Source organism: Rana temporaria, chromosome 1 (assembly GCF_905171775.1).
Source record: "Rana temporaria chromosome 1, aRanTem1.1, whole genome shotgun sequence".
Lineage (NCBI taxonomy): Eukaryota > Metazoa > Chordata > Amphibia > Anura > Ranidae > Rana > Rana temporaria.
The window spans coordinates 183,585,056-183,604,605 of NC_053489.1; the positions used below are offsets into that span (position 1 = coordinate 183,585,056).

The 19,550-nt window shown below is 42.0% G+C and overlaps 1 protein-coding gene across 1 annotated transcript in view; it reads right to left on the minus strand.

The window, feature by feature from the left end:
- The window catches only part of HIP1R (huntingtin interacting protein 1 related), a 179,562-nt gene that overhangs the window by 35,705 nt on the left and 124,307 nt on the right, over window positions 1-19,550 (minus strand). The window contains exons 18-23 of the mRNA XM_040347324.1: window positions 17,868-18,062; window positions 15,698-15,845; window positions 6,085-6,171; window positions 5,083-5,190; window positions 4,863-4,999; window positions 4,084-4,194 (exon numbers count right to left, since the gene is read on the minus strand). Of these exons, the coding sequence (XP_040203258.1) occupies window positions 4,084-4,194; window positions 4,863-4,999; window positions 5,083-5,190; window positions 6,085-6,171; window positions 15,698-15,845; window positions 17,868-18,062 (786 nt within the window). The remainder of the gene's footprint in view (window positions 1-4,083; window positions 4,195-4,862; window positions 5,000-5,082; window positions 5,191-6,084; window positions 6,172-15,697; window positions 15,846-17,867; window positions 18,063-19,550) is intronic.

Consider the following 19,550-nt stretch of genomic DNA (forward strand, 5'->3'; position numbering starts at 1 on the left):
CCCCTTTCCTCCGCTCTGTCCACGCTCTGTGTCCCTCCGGTCAGCAGACGAATCCTACACTGACCGGAGGACAGAACTGCTGCTGATAACAGCGAGGGGGGAACGCCCCCCTCTCCCCGCCGACGTCGCGACGCTCCCCGCCCCCTCAGCGCGCATCTATATCATGCGCGCGCGCGTCCCAGAGGGGAAGCATGTCTATGAGGAGAGGAGCAGCACGCCGGCGGCGCAAGAGGACCCAGAGCTGCAGGGGAAAACGCACCCAATACAGGCAAGTCCCTGGTCTTTAAGCCGGGAGATAACGGGGGGTGGGCCTGCCCATGCTTTCCCTAGAACCAGGCAAAGGAGCCTCTACCCCCCAAAACCATGCGGGACAGCCACAAGCAGACACAGTCCGTGGGGGAGGGGGTATACTAGAAATGGGAGGTGACCATCCTGTCTAGCAGACATAGTGGTAGTAGTTGCCCATGCAGAGCATCCCAGGCTAAACCCAACTAGTCTTCCCCCTGAGGGACCTGCCGACGAACCAAGTTCCGCAGGCCCCCCTCTTACCTGCTCCACGCTGCAGGGCATTGCAAAAAGCAAGAGGCCCAATCTTCCCCCATCTCCGTGGGGTATGTACTAGACCTTCAGGGACCCGGGTCCGGTGGAACACCACTGCCCTGGACCTATATAGCATCCTGGCAACAGTGCCTTTTGGGCTTTAGAAAGCTCAAAGTTCTGGGCCCAGGATCCAGCCCCTAGTGAAGAGGCATTATAGGCGAAACCCCACGACTTGGGGCCCGGGTACTGTCCACTTTGGCTCTGAGGCACTTTGGACAGATCCGGTATAGTCTGCCTAGTCTCAAGGACCTGGAGGCAAACTTCTTTGTGACCAACACCTAAGACACTGGCGAAAAAACTGAGGTACTCCTCCTATGGGAGGGGGTTATATAGGGAGGGGACTTCCTGTTTAAGATTGCCAGTGTCCATCACCTGAAGGTACTCCATATAACCCACATAGTAATGAATATGCCGCTCTGTGTCCCGTGATGTACGGAAAAGAAACCTACAGCGGTCTGATTTGTGTGATCCAAAAAAGACCGAGCCCTCGGCGGAAACCCAGCTGCACTATGCAGCTTAGGAGAGTCCCTTGCATCAGTAAAAAGCGCACCCATAAATGCCTTATTCTGTCTTATTTTTTTTTATTTTATTTTTTTAACTAGGTACCTGGTCCATGGCTCCATAACAGAGCATTCCCCAGGGGATAACGGGGGAAGGGGGCACTCTTTTACCGCCCGCCCGCAGTCCACCCCCACCCTGGCACAAACTGTATCCAGGACTAACAATAAAAACTCTGTGGGAATCCCAGGTGCTAACACCTGCTGCCACCACCAGCATGTGGGGAAGGACCCAGATACTGACTCCAATATTTACATAGTGTGTATATAATATGCACACCTGTACATACAAATAGACAAAAGCTCCTAGAGCCCTATTCAGGGCCTCTCACCCACTTGCTGCGCTGACCAGGGGTAACCAGGGGACTCCCTCAGGAGGAGACTGCCCAGCGCTGCCTGTGAGGAAAAGAACCGTGAGGTAACTTTTGCAGGGACCTGTGTTTAAACAGGAAAAGCCTCCTAGGGCTGTTTTATTTAAGGATAAGACACAGATACAGCATAAAAAGCAAAACCGTTACAGGTGTCACCAATCAGTCAGCGTCTGCTGAAGTATAATCATAAACATCTGTGCTCATCACAGGGCTTTTTACCTCACAGGAAAGCCCAATACAAAAAAGAAAAAACACAGGCCAGATAACACAGTCCCCTCAGGAAGGCCCCCCTCCCCCCCCGACAGCGGCAATGTTAGCAATGCAGCAAGGGAAAGGAGCAGAGAAGTAAGGGGAAGGGACCCCCGAACCCCAGGAATGCCCAGCCGTACCAACCCACCGAAGCAGGAGGGACTGTACTTACCCGTCCAAGCGAGGACTCGCTGACGCATTCCTGACAGAACTACAACCGAAATGGAGGTAGCTGTCGGCCCGGTCCACTGTGAGTGAGACAACACCACAGCCCAGTCATACGTGGACCTCGGAGCAAAGCTCACCGGCCACCCCAGGAGTCATGGGGTATGGCGTGGCAGACCAAGCCTCTTTGCAAAGGTGTGCCCACGCTTGCTGGTCGGACTGAGTAGACTACAAGGATCTATATTATCCAGCCTGTCTCTCAGCTGACAGTTGAAAGAAGATTCTTGAAGAAAAAGTAAAATAAAATTTCTCCTCCTGTTTCTTCCTTCCAGTGGTCGGTCTGGCCCAAAAGGGAGCCATACGTCCTTCTCCTTTGCTAGGCAGAACGAAACTGAGGCTGCAAGCTGCAGTGAGGAGGGTTAGGTCTGGAGGGACCGCCCCCTGGGCGGGGCTGTTCAACTCTGTTAATGTAACATGTATTTAACTATTTAACATGTGTCTGCCTAGTCCTCTCCTGTAAACAGGGAACATAACCCACTTGTCAAGATTTAAGGAGCTGTGTCCGTCCATGGACGATAAGAGAAATATATATTTTAATGTGTTACTCTACTATGATCCATCTGTTACCATAGTAACCCTATCCTGGTGTCCTATACCAGGTTATGTGTTCACTTGTATTTCAGGGAGTGATCTATGAGTGACCACCTCATTTGAGTGTACAATTTTTAGCTACACGTTTCTTTTTTTTGTTTAGTCTCCCTGAGTACACGTGACAGATGTGAAACGGTCTGGAGAAGCCATGAAGAACATTATGTGGCCTGTATCATCGTTCAGCATGACCGGTTTTGGTGGTGGGTCAGTGATTGTCTGGGGAGGCATATCCATGGAGGGACACACAGACTTTTACTGGTTAGACAATGGCACCATGACTGCCATTAGTTATCGGGATGAAATCCTTGGACCCATTGTCAAACCCTTAGCTGGTGCAGTGGGTCCTGTGTTCCTCCTGGTGCACAATACCTGGACTCATGTGGCGAGAGTATGTAGCCAGTTCCTGGAAGATGAAGGAATTAATACCACTAAATGGGCCCCACGCTTGCCTGACCTTAATCCAATAGAACACCTCTGGGACATTATATTTCAGTCCACCCAACGCCAAAAGGTTGTACCTCAGTCTGTTAAGATGCTCAGTGATGCCCTGGTCTAGATCTGGGAGGAAATACACCAGGACACCATCCATCGTCTCATTAGGAGCATGCCCCAACATTGTCAGGCATGCATACAAGCACATGAGTTTGTAATGAAATTTCAGCAACATGGACTAGCCCGCTGCATCATTTTTTCACTTTTATTTTAAGGGTATCTTTGAATTCAGCCCTCTGTATGTTGAGAATTTTAAATTTCCATCAAACGGTGTGGCATCCTTCTGTTCCTAACACATTACCCAGTCCACATCAGTATAGATATCCAGCATATTTTTCTCAATTGAGATCTGAAGTGTTCCTTTAATTATTTTGAGCAGCGTATATTACAGGAATAAAAGGAAATATTGTATAATAGTAAGCTACAAAGAATTTAAGAGATTGAAGAATTTCTAAAATGTAATTTATTTTAAATATATTCTGTACCCAGCACTGAGGTAATCAACATCAAGTTTTTTTGCATGTGTTTTTATCATATTTGCCATTCCTTTACCTGGTAAAACTTAGGATGAATGTGTAGATGTTTAATGACAAATTTTCCTTACAATTTTCACTTTGTATATGAGTAAATAATTTATAACAGAAAGTCCAAATAGAGGGTTGCAGCATATTAAAAAAAAAAAAAAAAAAAAAAAAATCGTATTTAGGTTCAACAAAGGATTTACATGTTGGCAACAGTTTAGGGTAATAAGCCCTTCGTTGTGCCAAAAAGGGGCCTGTGAAGGGCTTATTGCCAGAAATGGTTGCCAACATGTATTGTCATTGTTAACCCTAAATAAAAAAATGTATACGCTGCAACCCATTTAGACTTCTTCTACATACTGAGCCTGAAGGGCAGGGCTCTGGTTGCTGGAGTTCATTTTATTAGCAGGTGCTGATCACCTTTTCTTCTACTAATTATTAATTTATATATACACATTAGAAATGCAGCTGACTCACCTCAATTCTTCGAACAGCATCTTCAATGGCAGCATAAGTAGATGCCATCTCCTTATCCACCATGTCACCCAGCTCTTCCTGCCTGATATCCAAGCCCTTTGGCCTCAATTCCTGGGAAACAAAAAGTTTCATGTAACCAAGCGGCTTTAAAAGTAAGTAGAACACTGGAATTCAAATCTTGTAAGGTGCCAAAATTCTTGCAAAATGTGTTTATTATTGCAACTGATGAAGATAATTTACATGGGTACAGAAGAGATGGAATGACTGCATACAGTGTCTTCTAGTGGAATCCCCCAAGGAATACACATCGAGAACTCAGAGGCTAAATACTCAAAACCTGGCATGACTGTGCAAGATATTTGGGGAGATCAGCAGATTTGAATCTAGCTGGTGGTTGTGATACATCAGTCTTTCTGCAGATTACAGACTACAGGGAGCCAGCAATTGCAGTGTTTTAGAATCCTTTTTTTTTCTGCATCACATTCAGGTGTTCGAGAATAAAAGATTACTCACAAAAGGAAGTGGGGTGGATTGGTACATTTCATCAATGCATGAAAACCTGAACTACTGAGCAGGTAGACTGTATGGCAGTGATATACATTTTTTAATCTGGCATAGTAAATAAGCTGTGGATCTAGTAAATTTTATTTTACTCTTGATTTTATTGTATCTTCAACAATTGAATACAGTATTTAGGATAATTACAGATCAAACTAATACAATTTAAATGGCAGCACATCTTACTAGTAAAAAAAAAAACTAAAAAGATAAATATATACCTCTCCCAGTCCAAGTATATTCTGTAATGTCCTTCTAACTTCCCCCAGCTCTGCTTCTTTTAAGGACTGTTTGTCTTTCAACTCTTTCAGATACTGTAAACTCTGATTTCCACACTCCCGGCAGCTGTCATTCAGCCCTAAAACAAAGATATGCCTAATATGTATAAAAAAAAAGGGCAACATTACAAAAAGATACCATATCAAGGAGAGATGAACTTACGGTCTCCATGGTCTGGTGGAGCCAAGTGTGAGGTAGCGCTGCCATTTACAATGGTGTCTGCAGTTAAATGGGCAAATTGTGCAAGAGCTCCAACTAAATCTGAGGCATCTGAAGGAGGGAATCACATTGTCATATTAAAAACAAGCATCAGGCATAACCTACAGAAAAATGGCTACAGAGCTATGGTGCACACTAACATGTTGAATACTCTGCATATAAGATAGGACTTGTACAATGCAGCTGAATAAATCAAAAACACAACTGACTAAACTGTATCATACTGTACTGTAGTTGCATTCACTACACATAATATGGAAACGCTGTGTACGGCAGCAGTAAGGCCTGCTTCCTGTCTGCTGCTGAAACCAACATTTTGAATTGCCTGTAAATTACATATCTTTGAGTACAATACAGGACATATGCCAAGCATTCATAGACCTTTGGTTATAAGCTCATACCTTCAGGTGATTGGACAATGAAAAAGCTTTAGAGAACACACTCCCTTGGCCTACCGTATAACCCTACCCCACTCTGAGTCCCCAGTTGTAGGGGAGGTGCTAAATGGGCATGTCCTCAAAAACTTTTCCAGGATCCAATCACCTGAAGGCATGACTGTATACCCAGGGTCTACTCAACGTGTGTCCTGTCCTGTCCTGTAAGATATTGAGTCAGCCTGAATGCTTTTTTTGCCATTCAGGAGAAGCCTTGTGTTTTTTATCAGTGAATACTAGGCTTCCTTTGATTGACGGAGGCTGAGTAATGGGCAGACATCTTCACAATCTCCACCTTAACCAATCACAAGAAACCTTTGTTTATTGATTTTTTTTTTCTGGCAGCAGCACACCTATACTCTATGTAGCCGATGTAACTACAGTATGATACATACACACACGGGCCCGAATCACTTAGTATTGGAAATAATTTGTGTGGACAGTGTATGGCCAGCTTTAGCCACGAATGACAGAGTCCGCTTAAGAGAGACAACTGAACAATGGAGCCCACCTGTCATATTCTGTACATATTTAGCATGTCCATTTTCCAAGGAAGATAATGACTCTAGAGCAGCTTGGGATCTGTTCACAAGGTAGTCTGTGAAGAAAACAGATTTATTTAGTAGTTCATTTTGAATTCAATATGAGAAGACAGAAGTACACTATTAGGATAAAGGTATATTTGTTTTATTTAGAGCACTAGAACCGTTTTCTAGAAGTTATTGCTAAAATGGCGTACAGGCTGCAAATCTATCCATCATGCCTCAAACAAACCCTCTGCTCAGCTGTTGTCCAAATCTTACTGCTCAATTTTTAATCTACGTCATACGACGCTTCCTGCTCAATTTTTAACCACTTCCATACCGGGCCAATTCTGGCATTCCTCCCCTACATGCAAGAATCAATTTTATTGCTAGAAAATTACTCAGAATATATATATATATATATATATATATATATATATATATATATATATATATATATATATATATATATATATATATATATATATATATATATATATATATATCAGAGATCCTATAGAATAAAATGGCGATCATTGCAATTTATGTCACACAGTATTTGTGCAGCAATTTTTCAAAACGCATTTTTTTTTTTTTCTAACCTATACACTTTAATGAATGAAAAACATTTTTTTTTAGAGGTTACCAGTTTAGAGATACAGAGGATGTCTTGTGCTAGAATTCTTGCTCTCACTCGAACGTTTGTGATGACAAAAAGCCATTTATGTACCTACTTATGCGTTCCCTTCTTTTTTTACATTGTCCCTTTATTTTTTTGATCACTTTTATACCTATTACAAGGAATGTAAACATCCCTTGTAATAGGAATAAGGCATGACAGGTCCTCTTTATGGAGACGTATGGGGTCAAAGAGACCCCATACATCTCCTCTACCCTGGAAAGCATGAGATAAAAAAAAAAAAAAAAAAATCTGTCAGTGGCGGAAGCGACATCGTGACGTCGCATCTGGCCTCCCATGGCCAAGAAATAAACAGATGCAGGTGACAAGATCGCACGTACACTTGCAGCATCGGTTTAGAGTCTTGTCATTAATTTTGTAAAGAAATAGAACCACAGTTCAAACAAAATAAGAAATAGGTTTCTTATAACTAAATATATTAGTCAATTCACACTGGCGCACTTAGGCCTCATGCACATAGGCAAAAAAACATCACTTTTACAAGTGTACAGCATGTTTTTTTTAATATACCTTAAAACGCATTTCTATATTAGCCTATGTGGCCATGCACATTGAGTTTATTTTAGGTCGCTAAATGCTGGTTTAAAAATAATAATCTAAACGCAGCAAAGCTGCATTTGGGAAAGAACTTATGAGCATAATATATGCTCATCCTAAACATACATAAACATGCACGTACATTTCAGTGGTCAGAATAAATTCATATTCCGGCAAGTAGAATGAACGCACACGTATAATTACGCACCAAAACAAGCATATTTTATGCTTTATTTTACTGCCATCTCCAAGCAGAAAGATCCAGTATAGCTAGGGGTAATTTAATACGCCCATGTGCATGAGACCTCAACTGTACACCTGTGTGAGAGCCATGTTTTGCCAGCATGGGATGTACCAATGTTTTTTACATCCATGTGCAGACAATCCCATTCATCTCAATTGAGATGCAGCATCTGCATGGATACAGCAGCTGCTGCGAATCTGCCATCAATGTGGTTGCATGTCCCCAAATGCAGACAATGTGCGTTGGGGGGACCCACACAGATGTCAAATTGGAAGCAGCCACCATGTCCATGAAGACGCTATGTCCTAATTGACGTGAAAGGAACTGCCTGCACACGGATGTAGGTAACACTTGTGTATCTCATGCAGGCAAAACCCGGCCTTACAGTACCAAGAAATAACACCAAAACATTTTTTCTAGAAGGAAAAAAAACTGCGCTAAATAGAAAGATGGGTGACAAACCCCAATATTTGGTAAGTGAATAACTAGCCGCCAGTACCAAAAAATTTGTGATACAAAAAATTCCTAAAACATGTGTAAAATATAGTACAGCGCTCAAAAAACAAGTGAAAAAGATCTAAAATAAATTGATCCTACATAAACAATATTGAATTGTGAAATGAGAAACACTTCTCACACTAATACATTAAATAATGCAACAAAAAATAAGTGAATATAGAAAAGTCCCACTGTGTAGAATAGAACGTCCAAAAATTATGAAAAATAAATGGAGAATAAGTGAAAAAATAATTGAAAAAATAAGTGAAAAATAAGTCCTTGCAGGATAGGTGACCCCTTGAAGGGAAAATCCGAATGGACACCAATAGAGGAGAGAGAGAAAATTCATCCACCAGGATGTGGTAATGTAGTCTCCTTACCCTGTCAGTTTGATCACCATTACAGTGATCTCAGCGCACCTGGGGATTTTAGGTCTCCCTCTGGACCCTCTGTAAGATGTGTGAGGTGGTGCCTATGGTCTCGGATGATAAGGAAATAAAAAGGAAGAGGACCATAGCGTAATACCGTAAGGTTGAGTTTAATAGGCAAAGATACTATGCACTTACAGATTCGATGGCATCAAATTGCGATTTAGAAGCACATCTAATGGAGACGCGGCGGCTTCTCCTGTGGTATAAGCTCCGAGCTCCTTCGTCAAGAGCGTGATGACGTCAAGTCTGCAAGCCACGCCTACGCGTTTCGTCACCATGGACGTCGTCTGGGATTGGCTGCTGGACTCGCGTCATCGCGCATGCCCTTATATAGTCCCAAAGCGCCATATTGACTAAGGGCAAATGGAACCAAAGGTGTTGGAAAGCTGACAGCGTTAATGACTCAGCGATGTCAGCTCTTTATCTTTGATGCCAGGCGGAAGAAACTACCGACAACAAACTGGACACCATCTCCCATTCTGGGACAAATCATCGTACCTAGCTCCAAAGTCAAAAGTCTGGGAGTCACGTTTGACACCTTCATGACAATGGACGCACAAATAGGGTCCGTAGTCAGCGGGGCGCACCATTTGATGCGCCTACTACGCAGACTGATTCCATTTATTCCTAAAGAAGACGTAGCAGTCGTGGTGGGAACAATCGTGAATTCCAGACTGGACTATGCAAATGCCCTTTACCTCGGGCTACCCAAGTACCAAATCGCTCGTCTCCAAGTCGTACAGAATACGGCCGCCAGACTGGTGACTGGGAAAAAATCTTGGGAATCAATCTCACCTTCACTGAGATCCCTTCACTGGCTGCCAGTGAAGGACAGAATTGCATTCAAAGCACTCTGCCTGACACATAAGTGCATCCATGGGAAGGCTCCTATATATCTATGCGACAAGATCAAACTGCACAATTGCAGTCGCATTTTGCGTTCCACCGACCAAAATCTGGTCAAGGTTCCTATAACCAAATACAAGTCCAAAGGAGAAAGAAGGTTTGCTTTCCAGGGCCCCAGGCTTTGGAATGCTTTACCAACCAGCATTCGGTTGGAGCAAAACCACCTGTCTTTCAGAAGGCAGATCAAAACCCTGCTTTTTTGAAAGGCATGAGACTTAATCAACAAGCGCCCAGAGGCGATTCAGTTCGCATGTGCTGCGCTATATAAATTTTTCATTCATTCATTCATTCATTCATTCATTCAGCTATAATGGAGCAAAGAGAGGAGCCTATTCGGAGGAGAGATACCGACATCTTGTGGAAAAATAGAAGAAGCGCACAGAGTAATATATCCAAAGGAAGAAAGAGGAAAACCCACCGCTGACTCCTTACAGATTAACTTTGAATTAGGATCATATATCGCAATATTGAATTTAGATATGCAAAAATAATCAAACATAAATATATTAAATGCAGTAAAGTGCATAAAGGAAGAACAATTATTTTATATTTAAAAATGGTCTTATATTTAAAAATAAGATCTAAAAATATAATCTAAGTATTATTTAAAAAACAGTTAATGTCCCAATCAACATTTAACCCATGAGGCACATAGGATCGCATATCAAATATCCATCTTATCTCGAGCTTGGATATGGAGCGAACCCTATTAGTGCCTCTCCAGTGTGGGCGGTTTGTCAGTTATGACATTTTGCATAATGCTTGGATAGATTATGCTTAGGAAACCCACGCCTTATATTCCCTACATGTTCTTCTAAGCCAGTGGTTCTCAACCTGGGGGTCGGGACCCCCTTGGGGGTCAAATAAGGATTTGCCAGGGGTCACCAAAGCCTGGGCTGTTCCTGGAGCCTGCGGCCGCCAACTCAGCCTCTTCACAGCCGCCCATTTATTTCATGGCATAGCTGGGGGGCAGGGACTAGAGGTCAGCTGACTGGTGAGGAATGTGAAGTAGGAGGGGCTGGAGGAGACCCTATCTGCCGATTTCAGCAAAGGTGTCACTGCTACGAGAAATCACAAAGTCGGAGACACAGTGAGTAACACTACCTTGCCTTTAAAAGTCCCCACTACAGTTCTCAGATCAGCAGATGACCTTGATCAAGAGCACCTAAGTTGGCTGATCCCAACTCCCCGCCAGCACTGCCACTGATCCCATACTCCCCACCAGGGAGTAAGAGAAGGAATAAAAATAGAGAATACATGGAAGGGAGAGGAAAAGAGGGGGATAAAGAAATAGGGAGAGAAAGAATAAGAGAAAGAACAAGAAAGAGGTCTAGAGAGGGATGGGGATAACAAACAAGAAATTAGGATAGAGAGAGATATAAGGGAAAGAAAGGAGAACAAAGAGAAAGAGTGGTACATCCTAAGATGCACTAGGGGTTTTAATACTGTACGAGTGGAAGGGACTCAGTGAGCGCTAAATGTCCATGGGTTAGGGGCGCAAATTACTTGTCTTACCTTGGGTGCCAACAACCCACGATAAGATTTTTTTTTTACCGTTAGGGGTCCCCACAACTTGAGAAATTTTCTCAAGGGGTCACGGCACTAGACAGGTTGAGAACCACTGTTCTAAGCAGACATGCAAAGCCCTCTTCGTGCGGCCAATATATTGCTTAGAGCATGGGCACTGAATGAGGTATACCACGCATTCACTAGAACATGTAATAAAGGAATCAATGTCATAGACCTTGTCTGTCTGTGTAGATTGGAAACTTTCTAGTTTAAAAACTTTCTAGTTTACGTCCTTTGAAAGAGTTTAACATATTTTGCATTTCCGACATGGGAAGAAAGTAACCCTTCATAGTTTGAAAAAAAGAGACTGTTTGTGGGGGGTCAATGATATTCGGGGCCACCTTATGGCGCAAGGCAGGTGCTCCCCTGAAGATGACCACAGGACGATCAGGAATGACAGGACCTAAAATTATATATATTTTTTAAATATTCCAGTGTTTAGCAAAAATCTTTTTAACTAAAAAATGCTGATTGGAATAGCCTGTGATCATTGAACAGCTAAAACGGTTATCCACAATTTGATTGGCTCTACCTGTTCTTACAAGCATCTGGTTGCGGTCCATGTCATTGACCATGTTGATAGTGCTTTCAATACTTGTTTCTGAATAACCTTTTTCTAGAAATCTCTGCTTCAGAATTTGTGCTTGTTGTTGATAATCCACAAGGGTAGTACAGTTTCTCCTGATTCGTTGAAACTGCCCTTTAGGGACAGCACTAAGCCAGTTAGGGTGGTGACAACTCGTCAGTGGGATAAATGCATTACGGTCAGTTTCTTTAAAGTATGTAGTAGTGGTCAGAACCCCTTCTTTGACTGTGATGTTAAGATCCAAGAAGTGGATTGGAGACTGACTACTTTCATACTTAAGACAGATACCTCTATTGTTGTCATTTAATCTGGTGAGGAAATTGTCCAATGAACAGAGGTCACCTTCCCATAGTATAAGAACATCATCAATGTATCTTTTCCAAAGACGCAATTCTTTAGGGGGGTTTTGATCTATAACACCCCTCTCCCAATATGACATAAAAAGGTTGGCGAGGCTGGGGGCAAATTTAGCCCCCATAGCCACGCCACACCTTTGTAGATAAAAAAGCCCCCCAAACCAAAAGTAATTACGGCTGGTGGCAAAAATTAAAAGGTTTATAATAAAATCTTTCTGTACAACAGATACGGAATTGTCCTGTTGTAAATAGAATCTTACTGCCTCTAGGCCATGTTCATGCGATATGATGGTATAGAGGGATGTAACATCCGCCGTGGCTAGGATGAATCCCTCCTTCCAGTCAAAATTGGTTAAAAGATTAATGACTTGGGTAGTATCACGTAGGTATGATGGTGTTGCAGTAACCAAGGGTTGCAAGAACTCATCGATATACTTGCCTATTCTAGCTGTAACGGAATCTATACAGCTTATAATAGGACGACAAAGTGGATTTACCATGCTTTAATGCACTTTGGGCAAATAGTATATGACTGGTACTCTAGGTGCAGAGGGTACTAGATGAACCTTCTCTTTTTTGTTTAAGATACCTAAAGAGTAACCTTCGTTAATCAGAGATGAGAGCTCTTTCTTGTATTTAACTGTAGGGTTACAGGCCAACTGAGTGTACGTATCAGTATCAGATAAAAGCCTATTCATCTCTGACAAATAATCTACTTTGTTTAAGATAACGACACCACCGCCTTTATCGGCCAGACATATCACGATATCGTTACGTGCACAGATTTGTTTTAAATTACTCTGAAATTCATATTTTTTTTAAACTTATGAATTTTTAAAGCTGTAATGTCCTTAACCACTTGCCTACTGTGCACATACACCCCCTTCCTGCCCAGACAAAATTTTAGCTTCCGGCACTGCGTCGCTTTAACTGACAATTGCGCAGTCGTGCGACGTAGCTCCCAAACAAAATTGACGTCCTTTTTTTCCCCACAAATAGAGCTTTCTTTTGGTGGTATTTGATCGCCTGTGTGTTTTTTATTTTTTGGGCTATAAACAAAAAAAAGCGTAAATTTTGAAAAAAAAACCCGCAATATTTTTTACTTTTTGCTATAATATCCCATTTTAAAAAAATATATATAGATTTTTTTTAATCTCAGTTTAGGCCGATACGTACTCTTCTACATATTTTTGGTAAAAAAAAAAAAAAAAAAAAAAAAAAAGCAAAAACCGCATAGTGACTGGTTTGCGCAAAAGTTATATTGCCTACAAAATAAGGGACATAATTATGATTTTTTTTTTTTTACTAGGAATGGCGGCGATCTGCGATTTTTTTCGGAACTGCGACATAATAGCGGACACATTGGACACCTTTGACACATTTTTGGGACCATTCACCTTTATACAGTGAACAGTGCTATAAATATGCATTGATTACTGTATAAATGTGACTGGCAAAACCCCCCTAAAGAATTGCGTCTTTGGAAAAGATACATTGATGATGTTCTTATACTATGGGAAGGTGACCTCTGTTCATTGGACAATTTCCTCACCAGATTAAATGACAGCAATAGAGGTATCTGTCTTAAGTATGAAAGTAGTCAGTCTCAAATTCACTTCTTGGATCTTAACATCACAGTCAAAGAAGGGGTTCTGACCACTACTGCATACTTTAAAGAAACTGATCGTAATGCATTTATCCCACTGACGAGTTGTCACCACCCTAACTGGCTTAGTGCTGTCCCTAAAGGGCAGTTTCAACGAATCAGGAGAGACTGTACTACCCTTGTACAAGCACAAATTCTGAAACAGAGATTTCTAGAAAAGGCTTATTCAGAAACAAGTATTGGAAGCACTATCAACATGGCCAATGACATGGACCACAACCAGATGCTTGTAAGAACAGGTAGAGCCAATCAAATTGTGGATAACCGTTTTGGCTGTTCAATGATCACAGGCTATTCCAATCAGCATTTTTTAGATAAAAAGATTTTTGCTAAACACTGGAATATTTTACATTTTAGGTCCTGTCATTCCTGATCGTCCTGTGGTCATCTTCAGGGGAGCACCTGCCTTGCGCCATGAGGTGGCCCCTAATATCATTGACCCCCCACAAACAGTCTCTTTTTTCCCAAACTATGAAGGGTTACTTTCTTCCCATGTCGGAAATGAAAAATATGTCAGATAAACTCTTTCAAAAAACGTAAACTAGAAAGTTTCCAATCTACACAAACAGACAAAGTCTATGACATTGATTCCTTTATTACATGTTCTAGTGAATGCGTGGTATACCTCATTCAGTGCCCATGCTCTAAGCAATATTGGCCGCACGAAGAGGGCTTTGCATGTCAGCTTAGAAGAACATGTAGGGAATATAATGCGTGGGTTTCCTAAGCATAATCTATCCAAGCATTATGCAAAATGTCATAACCGACAAATTGAGGGGACTTTGTTTGTCCCCATTGAAAAATTCCGCCCACACTGGAGAGGCACGAATAGGGTTCGCTCCATATCCAAGCTCGAGACAAGATGGATATTTGATATGCGATCCTATGAGCCTCATGGGTTAAATGTTGATTGGGACATTAACTGTTTTTTAAATAATTCTTAGTCAGATTATATTTTTAGATCTTATTTTATATATTTTTAAATATAAGACCATTTTTAAATATAAAATAATTTTTATTCCTTCTTTATGCACTTTACTGCATTTAATATATTTATGTTTGATTATTTTTGCATATCTAAATTCAATATTGCGATATATGATCCTAATTCAAAGTTAATCTGTAAGGAGTCAGCGTTGGGTTTTCCTTTTTCCTTCTTTTGGATATATTACTATATATTGTGCACTTCTTGTATTTTTCCACAAGATGCCGGTATTTATCTCTCCTCCGAATAGGCTCCTCTCTTTGCTCCATTATAGCCGACATCGCTGAGTCATTGATGCCGTCAGCTTTCCAACACCTTTGGTTCCGTTTGCCCTTAGTCCATATGGCGCTTTGGGACTATATAAGGGCATGCGCGAGTCCAGCAGCCAATCCCAGACGACGTCCGAGGTGACGAAACGCGTAGGCATGGCTTGCAGACTTGACATCATCACGCTCTTGACGAAGGAGCTCGGAGCTTATACCACAGGAGAGACAGGAGAAGCCGCCGCGTCTCCATTAGATGTGCTTCTAAATCGCAATTTGATGCCATCAAATCTGTAAGTGCATAGTATCTTTGCCTATTAAACTCAACCTTACGGTATTACGCTATGGTCCTCTTCCTTTTTATTTCCTGATCATCCGAGACCATAGGCACCACCTCACACATCTTACAGAAGGTCCAGAGGGAGACCTAAAATCCCCAGGTGCGCTGAGATCACTGTAATGGTGATCGCACTGACAGGGTAAGGAGACTACATTACCACATTTGGGTGTCTTCCTGGTGGATGAATTTTCTCTCTATCCTCTATTGGTGTCCATTCGGATTTTCACTTCAAGGAGTCACCTAGCCTGCAAGGACTTATTTTTCACTTATTTTTTCAATAATTTTTTCACTTATTCTCCATTTATTTTTCATAATTTTTGGACGTTCTATTCTACACAGTGGGACTTTTCTATATTCACTTATTTTTTGTTACATTATTTCATGTATTAGTTTGAGAAGTGTTTCTCATTTCACAATTCAATATTGTTTATGTAGGATCAATTTATTTTAGATCTTTTTCACTTGTTTTTTGAGCTCTGTACTATATTTTACACAATGCAATATATGTCTCTACGGTACCTGGTGAACTGGTGCAGCGGATATGAAGAGGGTCATCAAGCTTAGCCACAGCATCTTGAATGATATTCTCAGCCTCTTTTACTGTTCCCTGAATTATTTTGAACTGGTCCTCCAACATTTTCTGGTACAGTTTCTGCTCATCAACAGTCTAGAAAAACACACAACACTAGTCTAAAAATATGGCTGTTTAACCATCTCTGTTCTCCTCCACAATGAGTATGTACGATGTGCAGTCTTCTGGTTAACAGACATTCCATATCTATGAACTCCTACACGTCCGATAGTATATTTATATCACAGTACTTACAAAAACCAAACACAAATTTGTAATAGTACCTTAATTTTTTTTCCCAAGGCATACAATAGACTTTTGTTATATTTTAAAATAGCTCCTAGCTCTTGTCCAAGGCTATACTCATGTCCCTGGAGCCGAAAATCTATCTAAAAGTGCACAGGTGGCCACGTTTGTCAAATCTGGAGTGCAAGGTTAGGGCTTTATTTACAAGACCAGACCATATCTGCTTTTATGTATACCGAAATAAGTGTTAAGAAATGTCACAGCCATTCACTGGGAAGATCAGTGCGCCGCCATCTTCTCTTCTTATGTCAGTGGGAGCTGGCTGTCTCCTCCGGGTTTTCGCAGCCAGTCCACTGATAAAGTGCGGACAGGTCCTTTCTCTCCTACCCCACTGTGTGGAAGCCAATGCTTCCTGGGATATCTGCTATGGATAACCCTGGAGGCTGCAGGAACAGGGTGATATCTTTCTCACCTCTGTGAGAATGGGGGCAGGGTCGGCCGTGAATAATAATAATAATAAATATATATTATATATACATACACACACACACACACACACACAAAATGCACACAGGAGCATATTTTTTTTTTTTAAGCAAAAAAATTGCGTTCAGGAAGGCAATTTAGTGGCATTTGAAACGCCAAAGGCTTGTAACAGCGTGTAAATGCTGTAATTCGTTTTTATGAGAGAGAGAGAGAGAGAGAGCGAGCGAGCGAGAAAAAGAGATCTTTCTGCATTGCAGGCAGGGGGGTCTACCGATTTGTAAAATATGTTTGTTTGCATATTTGGTTTTCAAACATCCTGTGTACATGAAGCCTAAGGGTCCTTTCACACGTACGGACTGTATGTCCGCATTTTCATCCGTCCGTTTGCGGATGAAAACGGGACATACATGGGTCCCTATGTGATTACGGGTGTCAGCGAATGACTATCCGCTGACACCCGTAATTGTCCGCCTCCGCAAAGATACGCATTTGCGGATGGAAGAAAACCCTATTTTTCTTCCGTCTGCCGGATCGGATGAACACGGACATACGGTCCGTGTTCATCCGATCCTCCATAGGTGAGAGCGGAGGAAAGACAGGGCGGTCCCTGCACAGTGTGCGGGGACCGCCCTGTCAGCTGCCAGCTCAGCGGGGATTTTACGGAGGATCCCCGCTGAGCTTTTGAGGGCACACGGAGCGGATCATTACTGATCCGCCCGTGTGAAAGGGCCCTTAAAAGGGGCTGTTAACCTTGTTTTGTCAACTTAATAGTGTCCTGCCCCCCAGCTTTACTTACTCCAAATTTTCGTGAGCAACCACCCACCAGAAGCCCCCGCTGCGCTCTCCACAGCTTCCTGACTCTTGATTGGATAGTTTGTTAGCAGCACAGCCATTGGCTGCGCCGGGGGGGGGGTGGCAGGCTGAGTCATACATTCGGTGGCTATGGACACAGAATGAATGAATTGGGAGTGCGTCCGTAAGGTAACCCCCTTGGGAAAGAGCTTGCCAGAGGGGGTTATCTAATGCAGGGAGGAGCCACAAGAGCCACCGTGGGACCGCAGAATAGGTGAATCGGGGCCACTCTGTGCAAAACGAACTGTACAGTGGAGGCAAGTATGATATGTTTGTTATTAAAAAAAAAATAACACGGGAACCTTTAGTATCACTTTGAGGGGAAAAAAAAAATCAAGGTTACGTGTTGCTGTTAAAATAAAGGCAAGATAAGTTCCATTTAAAGGTGGTATAAACTGCCTACTTGTATATCTGCATCACACCTATAATGATTTTTATAGTACAAGATGTCCTTGTAAAAGTTTATACTATAACCACAGTAAGGGAAAGAGGCATTGATGAGATGCTAATTATAGGGTTGCAAAGTTACATTACCTTTTTGTCAAGTTTTTCATGCAAGTCTCGTATTTCGCTTGCTCTTTTCTCCTGCTCTTCGCTAAATAATGACTCTGTCTCCTGAGCCACATTCTTGACTGATAGCAGTTCAGACTCTTTAGAGGTCAGAAGACTGTGCAATGAATCCTTCTCAGCTTCAAGAGCTGCCAATTTTGACATCAAGTGAGATTCAGACTAAAAATTCAAAGACAACCAAAGTACAGTTATATTTTTTCTTCTAAATAACTTTTTCTTTAAAGTTTTATCGTTTTACAAACAAAATAAAACACCAATCCAAATAGAATAATATATACTTTAATCGAAGTGCACAATAGTTGTTATACATCTCCACAAGAACGGCTAAATGAGAATCAGCATCTGTACAAAGGCACATAACAAGCCATGAACCAAGCAAGCATTAAGTGCAGAAATAGAGTATCCTTACTGATGATAAACATTAACGTGTTGAGGTATATGCCTGGAATACATCACAAAGGCTGTAAAACTTAGGATCCATACTCTTGCCAAGCCCATACCCGAGAACAAACTATTTTTTTTTTTTTTTTTTAGAAATACAAAAAAAAAACTGCCAACCCACTGTGTGTTGCCACCAATATCCGCTATTACGGCATTGCATACATTATCCAATTACATTTTGACCAGCAAGATGGTTAACATCGTATTATCTGCAAGGACACAAGAACCAAAAGAGCTTGGAATCTGTAACCAAGGGTCCCATAATTTGTTGGGCTTAGGAGTACTGGCAGTGTAAACTTTGGTCCTTTTGAGTTTTTCCAATTTTGGGCTTACACACGGTCGAACTTTTGACCAGCCAAAATCACATTGGAATTCCGACAGAACTCCATCAGAGTAAAAGAGAACATGTTGGGGCAGATTCACGTACCTCTGTGTATCTTTCCGCCGGGCGCAGCGTATCTAAGATACACTACGCCGCCGTAACTTATTTTTATTTTTTTTAATCCACAAAGAATCCGCACCGTAAGTTACGGCGGCGTAGTGTATCTTTGGAGGCGTAATGTCGCGGAATTCAAATGGCTGTGATGGGGGCGTGTTTTACGTAAATACGTTGTGACCCGACGTAAAAGTATTTTTTTTTTTTAACTGCGCATGCGCCGTCCGTGGGGGTATCCCAGTGCGCATGCAAATTACCCCGGAAAAAGCCAATGCTTCCGATGGTGACGTCATTCTACGCAAATCCCTATTCGCGAACGACTTACGCAAACTACGTAAAAATTTTAAATTTCTATGCGGGAAGGACGGCCATACTTAACATTGAGTACGCCTCAAAACAGCAGCTTTAACTATACGCCGGAAAAAGGCGAACGCAAACGACGTAAAAAAATGCGCTGGGTGGACGTACGTTCGTGGATCGCTGTAACTAGCTAATTTGCATACTCAACGAACGCGGATTTCGACGGAAACGCCACCTAGCGGCCGCCGAAAAATTGCAGCTTAGATCCGACGGCGTACTAAGACGTACGCCTGTCGGATCTAGCCGAGATGCCGTCGTATTTTGTTTTGTGGATACAAAACAAAGATACGACGCGGGAAATTTAAAATTACGTCGGCGTATCAATAGATACGCCGGCGTATTTCTTTTGTGGATCTGCCCCGTTATCTCTATCTAAACTTAATGGAATTCCTCAGAATTTCCGATGAAAA